Source organism: Anarrhichthys ocellatus, unplaced genomic scaffold, assembly GCF_004355925.1.
Source record: "Anarrhichthys ocellatus isolate YVR2014 unplaced genomic scaffold, GSC_Weel_1.0 scaffold23, whole genome shotgun sequence".
Classification (NCBI taxonomy): Eukaryota; Metazoa; Chordata; class Actinopteri; order Perciformes; family Anarhichadidae; genus Anarrhichthys; species Anarrhichthys ocellatus.
The window spans coordinates 3,201,161-3,212,982 of record NW_022280053.1 but is presented as its reverse complement, the minus strand read 5'-3'; the positions used below and the strand labels follow the sequence as shown (position 1 = coordinate 3,212,982).

The following is an 11,822-nucleotide window of genomic DNA, read 5'->3' as shown; positions in this document are numbered from 1 at the left end:
CACACACACACACACACACACACACACACACACACACACACACACTTTCTAACACATCCAGACATTAACACCAAATTGTGCAGGCAAACTTGTCAGAATGCCATCACAAAACACCATCAAACCACTATCAAGGTTAAAAAGTAAACAGATTAGATAAGGCAGAAGTCTTGTCACTTGAGAGTCACACAGGGTCTGTGTGAGCGTGTGTGTGTGTGTGTGTGTGTGTGTGTCCATTTGTCTGGAGACATGGCCAGCCACGGCTAAGGACAAGCCACCAGGGACCTAACAGCTGGCCTGAATGAGCATTACTATGAGGCGCCTGCTGCATGGGTATGTAGGTGTGTGTGTATGCATGGACACACACACACGAAACCCTTCCTGCCGTCTTCAGAATCCACAGGGATCATGGGAGGAGATTTAGTGTATAGACTGCATAGATTCCTCGAGTTCCAGCCAAGAAAGAGCCAGACAGACTAAAACTGAAATGGATTCACTTACTGCACAAACGCTGCACGCAGCTGCTGCAGGACACACACACACACACACACACACACACACACACACACACACACACACACACACACACACACACGTCACTAAAAGGCTACATGAGATGAGGGGTTTGACTGCCTAACATTGTCCCAAAATACAACTCTTAAAGTACATTAAACACTAAGGATGCACCAATCAGTGTTTAATTGATAAGCAGTGTGTGTCACTGTGTGGAAGTTGCTGGGATCATTCTTTTATGTGTAAGGCAACATCAGGCTCGACTTAAACACTGCTTTCCTAACTTTGTCAAATATGTAACTAATAAATAAATACATAGATATAAATGTCCTGAATTATCCGATACCAGATTGCCCCATTGTTGCAGAGAATCGGTATCAGACCGATATCCGTATCAGTCCGATATCCGTATCAGTGCATCTCTATTGTCCACCATCACTTAGAAACTGAAGCCTCTACATAGTGAAATGGATTAAGAAACTTGCAAGTCAAAAGGCTTCTTATTTAGTTGCTCATGGACTGTGAACTGGTGTGCTGTTTTCCTGTTTTCTGCCCTGTACATACTGCTCCAGCACCCGATGACCCTGAATAGAAATGAGCAAATAGAGACAATGAACAAGGGGGGTGTCGTCTTCCTTCATCCCCACATTATAATGTGCCTTGAACATACTTGAAGCTCTGCCAGTCTAGCCTCCAGGCGTCACACAGGGGGAAATTGAGGGGTGCAGCTTATGAGTAAGATAGGTCTTGTTGTGTCCGTACTGAAAGCGGTCCAAGCGAGAAGCAACATGCCGACATTTTCTGTAACCCAACTCATCTGGCTGATGACCATAGGTTGGCACTGTGCTCTTCTTGTCGTCTACAAATTAAAGCTGGCTGTAGTAAAGATTTGAGACAACGAGGGCAATCAGTGGCTCAATCACACGCCAAAACCGCTGTTTGTAAAAACCCTGACGCTGTTTCCAGCTGTTGTTGTTTTCCAGTAGTCCAGTAGTTTTAGGGGATTTACAGCCTATTGTTTAAGCTTCAAACAAAAGGCACAGTTTCATCAACAAAATGAATAAACAGAGGACGACAAACTCTCTTGCATACCTGTATTGATGTGATGCATTCAGAGTTCAGAACCTCCTCGCATTGTTTGCATTAGAAGTTGAAGAACTGAAACTACATTTCCTGAAAGGCGAAATAGTTGAATTAATGGACTCCTTGCATGTCCAATTTCCAAACGTTTCAAATACCTGTGACATATAAACGTGCAACCAGGATCAGAGCCTATGACTCTTTGCACCTAACCACTCATGAACTCAAACATGGCAGCCAATTAATTCCATTGAAAGATGCTCACGAGCAAATGAGTCCAAAAATAATTACACTCGTCTACCACCATGACTGACAATCACACAATCACACATGCACATCAGTGTCTTTCTCTAGCTGAGCCCCAATGCACACACGGGACATCAGGACATGGACTCTTGGTGGCTTTTAAATCTGTATTGGATCTAACAGTTTATATTTGAATGATTTAATGACACATTTTGAATGTGTGCCTTCCTGTATAACAGGTAAAATATCGAGGATAGGTTTTTTAATAAGATGCATCAACAGTAATAATATTATTTTTGAATGGATATGGCATCTAGGTGACAATAGTCACCCTAATAAAACACATTAACCCCATAAATAAAAGCGACCACCAGGGGGCAAATGTCCTTCAACCCATCAAATGTAGGAACAGTAACGACTAGGATAACTCAAAATCAGACATATTACGATTCACTTTCCTTTGAACCCTCCAGGTCCCAAATCTGCTTTCCTCTTTCCTCAGTCAGCCTTCTTCAGGGCAGGGACACAAATGCAATGCATCGTTCCTTTGTTGCATACTTTTACCCAGCAATTCCACTTCCTGCATACTAAAATGAAGGGAGGAAGGAGGGAGGCGCATCCAAACGTCACCTTACCGAGTGTAATAACCACAGCAACCTCTGACTAAAGCAACGTTTATCCTGGTAGTAATCATGGTTACACAATGCTGCAATTATTATATTTCAGTTAAATTACTTTTAACTGAAAATGGCAGTGGTTTGGAAGAGGAAAGCTGCAGTATAAAGCATAGATATAATGGATGGCTACTAAACGGTAAAATTGATGTCAATCTTTATAAATAGGAGTGGCTGAATATCAGCAATCACCACAGCTGAACACGCATATCGTCAATCCTGGGTGTGTTTTTGTATCTACAAGTGAACATAACACACAGGACCAAATTAGAGGAGAAAGAAGGGATCAAGTACACTCTTCTGTTGTGCTCAGACCTGTTTCTTAAACAGGCCTGGTAACCTACCGCAGCTTGTAATCTAGTCCGCGATTGATCTCGTTCCATAGTTAGTGAGATACTAACTTATCTGGAAATACAGTGTGCGAGTTATGGTCCCAGAAATGTACTACCCTGCTCGCTCATTATGAGCTGAGCCAGCGAGCCGGTGAGATCATACCTCGGTGTACAGTACACAGAGATGCCAAGAGCAGAGACAGGTCCTCGCTTGCCCTCCGCTGCCTCCGTCTCTCTCTCTCTCTCTCACAGGCAGCTGCATGCCGAGGTCTGAACCCGCCCGCTGAGAAGCAGCATGGCGCTGGCTAAGCCTCGTGTTAACTAGCGGGGGCTCAAAAAAAAAACACATAAGATGTAGAATCATGCTGTTGATATTGCCCTCCTTGCTCTATGACTCACATCCCCCTCTCATAGTGTAACCTGCTCATCGCAGCAGGAAAGGGGAAAACAAGTACGTCCCGTGTCACTGACCCTTTGCCAAATCCGATCCATTTACCGGCAAATGCTTTCATCTGTTTTCCTGACCCTTCCTGTCCTGTCCCCCTCTGCGTTATGCAAGACTTATGAGTCAGTGGAAAGTAGTTGCAAGCATCAAGTTCCTCTACCTTGGTTGTATTGTGTGCGGCTATTCCGGGCAATAAATTAAGGTAAAAACCACCACGAAGGCACTTTCATGAGCCCAAACTAGTAAATATCAAACCATTGACGATGAAAACAAGAAGTGAAGTAACTGGCGATGTAACCACCGGTTTCATTGTGTTATGATTGAAGCTACTAAAGTCTGCTTTCTGGCATGCTTGCTTTAAATGTTGTCATTTGATTGGGCGTTAGAAAGAACAGACACATTGCTTTATATGAACATGGATTAACAGATACACAACTCAAGGGAAAACCATCCCCCGGTAAGACATCCATCTAAGTGGAACATGGAGGATATTGGGTCAGTGCCTTGCAGAGCATGGTGAGGCTCGGTGCCAGCAGCATGCTAACCTTCCAGAGGCAAAAGACACTCCTTGAGGAGGACAGCGTGGGCGTGATGAGCTCACTCAGGCAGCAGCCATGTTTCAGGTGGATCTGTGGCTACTCTGGCCGTGTCCGATATCATTCACGAGCAATTCCAGGTATCCTTTTATCCGGCGGCCATCTAAACTTGCCTTGCATTTTGAACACAGCTGTTTGCTGCCACAGACACAATATCGCTTTGTAGTGCACACTACATACCACCCTGTGTACACACAGGAGGAGGCACTGCTGAGCTCTGCCACATCACAAAGCCTCCTTTACACCATAGATGGGGAAGTGTTCTTTCTGGTTTCAGACTTCTTCATCGGTTCCTCCTTCAATGCAAGCTTAATAAGAGCAGGGCTAAGGACGGGGGCCGGCTCATCTTTTACTGTGTGCCCTATGCTTACAGCTGGAAGTGCATTACCATAATGTAACATTAATTTACAATGTTTCAATCTCTTAAGACCTCTCTCTATTATGAAACTCCTTTGTTTAACAGTATAATCAAATGTCAGAAATACAAAACAATGCTGGACCCTTGTTCATTTCTTCGTAACAAACAGATGGCTGTGAAATCTCCGACCACAGGATCAATAGACTAACCTAATATACGTGCATCAATACCAGTGCGTAACTCAAACCACTGTATGAGAAACTATCCCTTTATATCCTTAAGGAATATCTCAAAACCCCACAATCTGCTTGTTATTTCATCACGTCTTAAATTTCATATTGACAAAAATATGTCTCAGCTCGCATTTATTCAAGGTAATGTGAACATTTTTTGTATTTCTTACATATAAAACAAAAAAAAATAAAATCACACTCAATTGGACAAGTGTCAGACAATCGAGACAACAACAAAGACCAAACAATGAACAAATCAAAAACAATTCATTAAAAATACCATCTCTAGGGTCACCCAGTGTCAAAATGGATGGCAAAGAGTGGCTTTGTAAGATACTTGTAATATTGATGTGTGGTGATTTTGATTATAAACACTTAAAATGTATTATTACAGTCTTTTATTCAGGTGTGCAAGCCACAGTCTCTATGATGCTGTACATCTGTACAGTCCTGCGATTTCTAATTACATGCAACATCTTCTGCATGTTGGTTTCTTGCAGTGAATAAAAGGTACGATGGTCAAACCAGTCTACTTGTTTTTATTGTGTAATTGACTTTGTTGAAAAGTAATGTTGCAAACAGACTAAAGGAAGCACAAGACAGAAAGGTGTGTAAGTATTTGATCCTTGGTCTGTTGGGGCATATGACGAAATTTGACAACTGACCTTACAAGGGTCTTAACAGAAGTGTTTGTTCTTACCGTGCACAGCAAAAACGTTACAGGGCTGGGTCCCATGGCGTGACGACTCTCTCCATCCCCCCTTGATGAAGGCCGGCAGACTAGGTCTCCTCTGGTCCCCTACGAACTTCCCCGGCTGCTGCCCCATAAGGGCAGGGTGCCAGGCCGCAGCCGGGACTCTCCAAACTGGACCAAGTCGCTCACCGTCCAAAAGCTGGTCAGCAGGCGGGGACGGGATCGGGAGAAGACAGGGACCCCTTCTCCTGGCTCCGTCTGTCCTCTCCTGGAGTATGGGTGCTGCGGGTCAGCTGTGCAGATCCGGTTTACTCCAGTACGTCTCAGTTTATCGGGCATTAATGGATCCTGAGTGCTTCAGACCTCAAAGAAGGGCATTTCAAAGTGATCTAGAGAAGGGGGGGAAAATAATGATCAAGAATCATTGATGATTTCATTAAGAGTTTTCAATATGAAAACTGCATTAAAACACAAATTGTATAAATGACACTGGCTTAAATGTACACTGCAAACACACTCCCAACAGTGTAATAAAGTGCATGCTAGGGTTGATTAAACTTTACAACTAATGCAGGGAAAATTCTCAAATAAGTGTGAGTGAACTTGTTTGGTTTCTAACTGTCCTTCAACTATGTTGTCAGTAACATTACGCCTACATCATAAACCCCTATTTCCTTCTGTTATAACTGGGATGTTCGCCCACTCATTTTCGCTCTTTAAATGACAAGCTAACACTGTTAAACATCAGTACACTGCACACATGACTAGCAGGGAACATAGTGTCTACAGGCAACAACAACAACAACAACAACAAGGTGTTGGATACAAAAATCAAACATGAAAACATCAAGAAAATGCAAAATCATCACTGAACTGCAGCAGTGCAATAACTGCTGTTATACTTAAACCTAGTGTCTCTGTGCAACTTTCTGCTTTCACAAGAGCAATGTCAAAAGCAACAAATCATCAGCAATAAGCATTAAAGTGACAATGACAGACTTGTAACACATATCCCAAAAACTTGCACCGTAGTCAGACATGGAGTATGGAGTGGAAACTTACACAGAAACATTTATATTGTTGGTTATCTGGCGACCACAAGCTAATGTTGAAGGTAGCCATGGAGGCTAACTGACGCTAGCTGGTGGTGGTGTGCAGCGCCAGACCATTAAATGCACATCGAGCACTCAACAGTTGGTTCTCGCATGGGTCGCTGCTAACACGTTGCTTATAACCGTCGGACAAGTGCACTGAAAAGTCTCAAAAACACATGTCCGGACAGCACAAGTGTTATTAAATTAGTATTCGGTTTGTTTCAAACTTCCGTGTCCACTCTTCCCGTCTTGTGGAGTTTCTCCCCCTGTGGTACCCGGACTGAAAGCACTTCAATCAAGACGGTGACGGGAGATCGAGGAGACTCCTCCGGCCAGAGACCGACGACTCTTTCCGGAAGTCCTTCCCACCGTTTCCACTCGCCGAGCTCTTCGTTGCCGTCCCCTCGGTTGGCGTACTTACTCATCGCTCTCACGTGCAAACCGGAGCAATAAACTTCGGCCGTGGAGCAGTTGTGTCGCTGGTGCCGCCATACTTCCATACGCAAGGTGGTTTACAGAAATATGTGGGTGGGGCGACGCGTGACGTCGCGTGCGTGCGTGGGCTAGTACCGTGGAGCAGAGCGAAGGTTTTATTCTGCTCAGAAATAAGTTGAAGAAAAACAAAACAAAACCACCCTTTTCTAACACTTTTGATTAAATATGCTGGCTTAGGAGGTATGTAGGTTACAACATGATAGTGTTTGCATAAGCCTCATTTTAATCACACCCATGGTGTTAAAAAGCCCTACTAAATGTGATGGACATCCTATGTGAGGATGACTCCGTAAAGTACCTTGAGAGTTATTTTCCTGAGCTTTGTACACTGATAACAAACCAATATAATTAAAATATAAATCCTGTGATAAGTCTGTTGTGCTATGATTGGCCTCACCACTTTCACTAGCCCAGTTCATCCACCATTTGATAGCAACAAATCAGTGCCAACAGTCTTAATTAACAAAAAAGTAAAGATGTACTGTGATTTATATTGTTACGAGGAAAAGATTACATACATGCATTAACTAAAAAACCTTAAGATTTAAGTTTACAGACATTGTTTCCTTTGTTTCTTCATCATTCAACAAAACACACCACACTGAGAAGCACTGGAATTTATAGAAAATGTATTGCATACAACAGTTTTTTGTATAACACCACACATTATCAAAAGTGTTCCACTAATCCTCTGTAAGACAAAAGAACAGCTACTCTAGTGATTTCTGAATGCTGCAGAATTAAGAGAAATATCTTCCATTTCTCTCAGCAGTCAAGCAATAATCTTCTGTTTGGTTACATAAAATACACTTGGAGCTGTTCAACTGTACAACAGGACTGTCACAATAACAATGGTTCTCTGAAAAAAAAAAAAGGACAATCGGTCCTCGAGTAGGTGGTCAGTAGCTGCTTGATCGGGTCAAAGCTTTGTGCTCTTTAACCTTCCTGATCCAACAGCTTCTGTTGCGTCAACATTACGATCTCCTCCATCACTTCTGGTTTCAAGATGTCCTTGACCTGCCCAGAGAGCATAAAGCAAAGAATCATACATCAGTTACGCTGAAAATTGAAGCCCAAAAGAGCAGAGAAATCAGCCGTGTCTGCTCCACACTTTTAGAACAGCAGTCAAAGCTGAGAACTGCAATCAATTGTTGCATTCCAGTAGGTTTCCAATATGGCCACCAGATGGCACAATAGGCTACATCACAGAAAAAGTCTACTTTTCATTGACATTGCTTTACATAGAAAAATGATTGCTTCCTACCTGATGTTGAACTGAAGATTCATAGCAATAGAGAACACTGGTGTCATACAAAAGGACCTTGTGTGCAGCCAAAGCCAGAAGGCAGTTTCTCAACCGCGAAATCACCTCTCGATCTGACAGACCAATAGGCTGGAGGGGCAAAGACAAGATATACATAAACAATATACACAAACAAATAAGTTACATTTATACATGGGAATACAATTTGGATGCAGTAGATTCAAATACATTTTTAAAACGAGTCTCCTCTATGCAGATTATTCACTTATTGTACTGTAAGGGTATCTAGACAAGACCAGGTTAGCTGTTAACTTCTTAATTTAAATCCAGGTGTGTATTCATCAACACATTGTCTTGTGAACCTATGAGATAAGTGTTCTGTTCCCACCTCCAGGCTGGTATAGAAGCCCCCAGCCTCCTCCTCCTGTTGTTCAGGTGTGGGATACAACCACACAAAGCCGTTATTCCCGAGGATGATGGATGCACCACATGGCAGGTTGTGGAAATGGGTTTTCTGCCTCTTGATCAGAGAAGGAGAAAGCTGTACCAGCACTCCTTGACCCAGCTGATGGTCAGAGAAATAGAAACAGGATATTTGGTCAAATTAGGTAAGAAGACAAAGTATTATCAGCTAATTTTAGTCTGTGATATAATGTGTCAGAATAATTAATTACACTGCTTTAAGCCTTGCGTTAAATGCACAATTTCTATTTTTTATTATTCCCTATATTTATTTGCATATGCATTTGTTCTGCTTCTTAACTTTCATTATTGCATCTTACAAGAGTACAGCAATGAAAAGCAGAAGATAACTAAGTAGTTACCCATCTTGCACTGATGCAACATATCTAAACATCTCCAAATAAGTGGGACACTAACCACTGAGTGAATCATTTCCTGTTTATAGTAATGTGTTGTTTAATGTTTTTTTTATATTAGTTTGTACTCATTGATGTATTAGCCGCTAGACTAGTGACATTGTTGAAAATGGGCTGTACACAGACATTGTTACAATTCCAAAGTGTGCAAGCCACATCTGTAACATCACTGTCCAGCCACAAGTGTATCCTGTCCCTATGTTTACATTCTGATATGTTCGATTGAGCCACAAACAGTGAATCATAGAGAAAACTGAACCACTATTTGGGGGTATCATCACAGTTGTATTCTGCACTTGTCATTGTGTAAACTCGCTGAACTTACTTTTCCATACTTTAAACTACGGGTGTGCATGGATAGGGCTCCATCTGAGAAGACAGACTGCACCTCTGCCTAAAAGCACAGGAAAAGAGCAACAACATCAACATAATGAGGGAAAATAATGACATGGAGAAGTCAAGGAAAGATTATTTTAAAAACTGAGTTACACTGATGAGATCGCCCTCCTGAAGGTATTCTCTCATGGTGAGCTCATCTTCTGCTGATCGTCTCCTCTAAAAGAGAAAATCAAAGATTTTAAGCAATAAATAAAACTTAAAAATCTTCCCTGCCCAAACCCATTTCCTTATCCTTTAGGATAATGCTAGCTCAGCTAACAGCTTGGCACATTGAACACTTCTTCCAGTGAATCACGTTTTCTAGCATCTCACCAGCTCTCCTCCAGGCAGATTGACAGAAGACAACAAGAGGACGGAGTCCAGCCGGGAGTTGGTCTCCACCTTCCACCTTTTCTGTTGTACCTGTACATATCACAAAGAAACCACCCATGTTGATAAAAATGTCAACAGCTTAAGATACATTTAAAAATGTGATGAAGAGATGTGGCGGCAGTGCTTTACCTCTGTGACTCTGCCAACCACCACATCTCCAACCTCACCGTTGAACCTGCAAATCAATAACACAACACAAAATTATATTTACACAACGTATCATAAGTACATAAAACATGCATGGGTTATTTCAGCTTGAATTTAAATCCCTTACCTGGTCTTAAGTGGTCTGACACAGATCAGCTTGTTTACTCTCTGCACCTCTCCAGCCACTGAAGCCGTCAGCTTGTCATCATCAACATAGGTACCATGACCCCTGAGGATAAATGGTGAGTACCAATGATGAGCGAAACAGGAATGTACCAAAGCAAACGCTGGGTGACCACCACCAAGCACAGACATCACGGACACCATTTTAAATGATTTAACTTATTATTTTGTTCTTGTTCAGTCCTTATCACATTTTAACTCGCATTATTTATTGTATGTGAGCTTTAAAAGGTGGGAGGATTTACACTTTATCACTGTTGATGGTAACTTACACCAGACATAACGTGTGGATCTCTCATAAATTAGTAAACAGCTCCACCAAACGCCTACCTCATGAAGCCGGTGTCTGAAGTGATAACATCACCGGGGACGACCAGATCTTTTCGGTCAAAAGCAGAAACCGATAACGACACTGGTTTCTGAATAGTTGGTAATCTCATGTCAGCAGCCATGCTTCTTCTTTTGCTTCTTCTTCTTCTTCTTCTTCTCTCCCTACCAGCTAGCAAACAACTCTACGTATTATACCGCCACCTACTTATCGAAGTATGGGGCTGAATGTTTTTCTAACTATTGTTACTAGATGTTTGAAACCCGCTTAATGAGTCCAGTAACATTGAAGAAAAGGAAATGAGTGTATATATGTAGCATTCATCAGTCAGCTAGCTTGTTAAACTTATTTTTCCGTTCTTCTTCTTCGTTCTTCTTCTTGTCCTCTAACAACGTTTAATACGTATTATCGCCACCTGCTGGTCAGAAATATGTAGTATCATATTATTATTCCGTTATTAATACATCTTTCAGGGCATCTAACCCCTTTTATTTCATAAAGTGGATGAGAGCATGGTTGAACATCATCTCCTGACTGTGTTCAGACAATCCTTTAATATACTGCATCATTATCTGACTAGTTTATACAGCAATTACCTATTTATATCTGCTCCATGTCCTGATTTTTAGCCAACTTGCTTTTCTCATTTCAGCTATTCGACTAGAAGAGTGATTCTTAACCATGGGGCCGCGAACGCCACCTAGAGGGCCGCAAAAAACTTTCAGTTTTGCACCTGTGGGCCGCGAGGGCCGCGGGACCGCGGGACCGCATAGGTTATCAATTGAAGACACCAGAGATATTAGTTCTCCATGAGACGATCAGTTACAATATAGCTTCCCACCACCTGGTGGCGGTAATGCGTCAGTCAGTTTCAGCTACAATAAGCAGAAAAAGACACTCAGCTAGCCGCTAGCCCAGGCATGGGCAAACTACGGCCGTTGGGCTTTTTAATCCGGCCCGTCAAATATTGGTACAAAATTGTCCAAACTATAATAAAGACTAGAGCTGGGCAGTATACCGGTTTTAATTTCCCGTATGATATGAATTTTTCACACACCATTATACCGGTGCATAGCCAAAACAACTGCTGTCTGCTTTCAACAGCCCAGGTTTTGACCAGGCCAGGTCAGCGCTAGTTGTCTTATATGTATTGAGAGGGAACAATTAACAACCCACAACTAATGCTCTTTAACAGAGAAAAACACAACAGCACACAACAGTCTGTGACACATAAACAATTTGTAACACTAATAATTGTACATTTATAAAATTTCACCGCCGAACTGCATGCTGGGTACAGCTCGCGATCGAGCCTGCTTGCTAGCACAACAGTCTGCTAACACCTGGGAGAGGCTCCGTCGCTCCAGTAACGTTACATTAAAGAACAGAATGCAGAGCGATGCAGGATGAACAAAGACAGACCGGAGCAGTGTTACATCAGTGTTACATCATTTAATGAATCGTAAACATTACACGATTTAACCACTAGAGGGC

General features: G+C 42.2%; 2 protein-coding genes across 3 annotated transcripts in view; both read right to left on the bottom strand.

Annotated features, from left to right (window-relative positions):
* The window catches only part of abl1 (c-abl oncogene 1, non-receptor tyrosine kinase), a 25,852-nt gene extending 20,353 nt beyond the window's left edge, over positions 1-5,499 (bottom strand). For both annotated transcript variants that reach the window (XM_031860020.1, XM_031860021.1), the window contains exon 1: positions 5,175-5,499. In XM_031860020.1, the coding sequence (XP_031715880.1) occupies positions 5,175-5,301 (127 nt within the window). In that variant the 5' untranslated portion in view covers positions 5,302-5,499. The remainder of the gene's footprint in view (positions 1-5,174) is intronic.
* A 1,542-nt stretch (positions 5,500-7,041) lies between these two features.
* On the bottom strand, positions 7,042-10,655 carry exosc2 (exosome component 2). Its single transcript, XM_031860228.1, has 9 exons — positions 10,331-10,655; positions 9,945-10,046; positions 9,800-9,845; positions 9,611-9,700; positions 9,389-9,454; positions 9,225-9,293; positions 8,410-8,586; positions 8,022-8,150; positions 7,042-7,774 (listed from the first exon to the last, which is right to left on the bottom strand). The coding sequence occupies exons 1-9, from the start codon at positions 10,450-10,452 to the stop codon at positions 7,694-7,696; spliced, it is 882 nt and encodes a 293-aa protein (XP_031716088.1). The 5' UTR covers positions 10,453-10,655; the 3' UTR covers positions 7,042-7,693.
* Between the last annotated feature and the right edge of the window lie 1,167 nt (positions 10,656-11,822).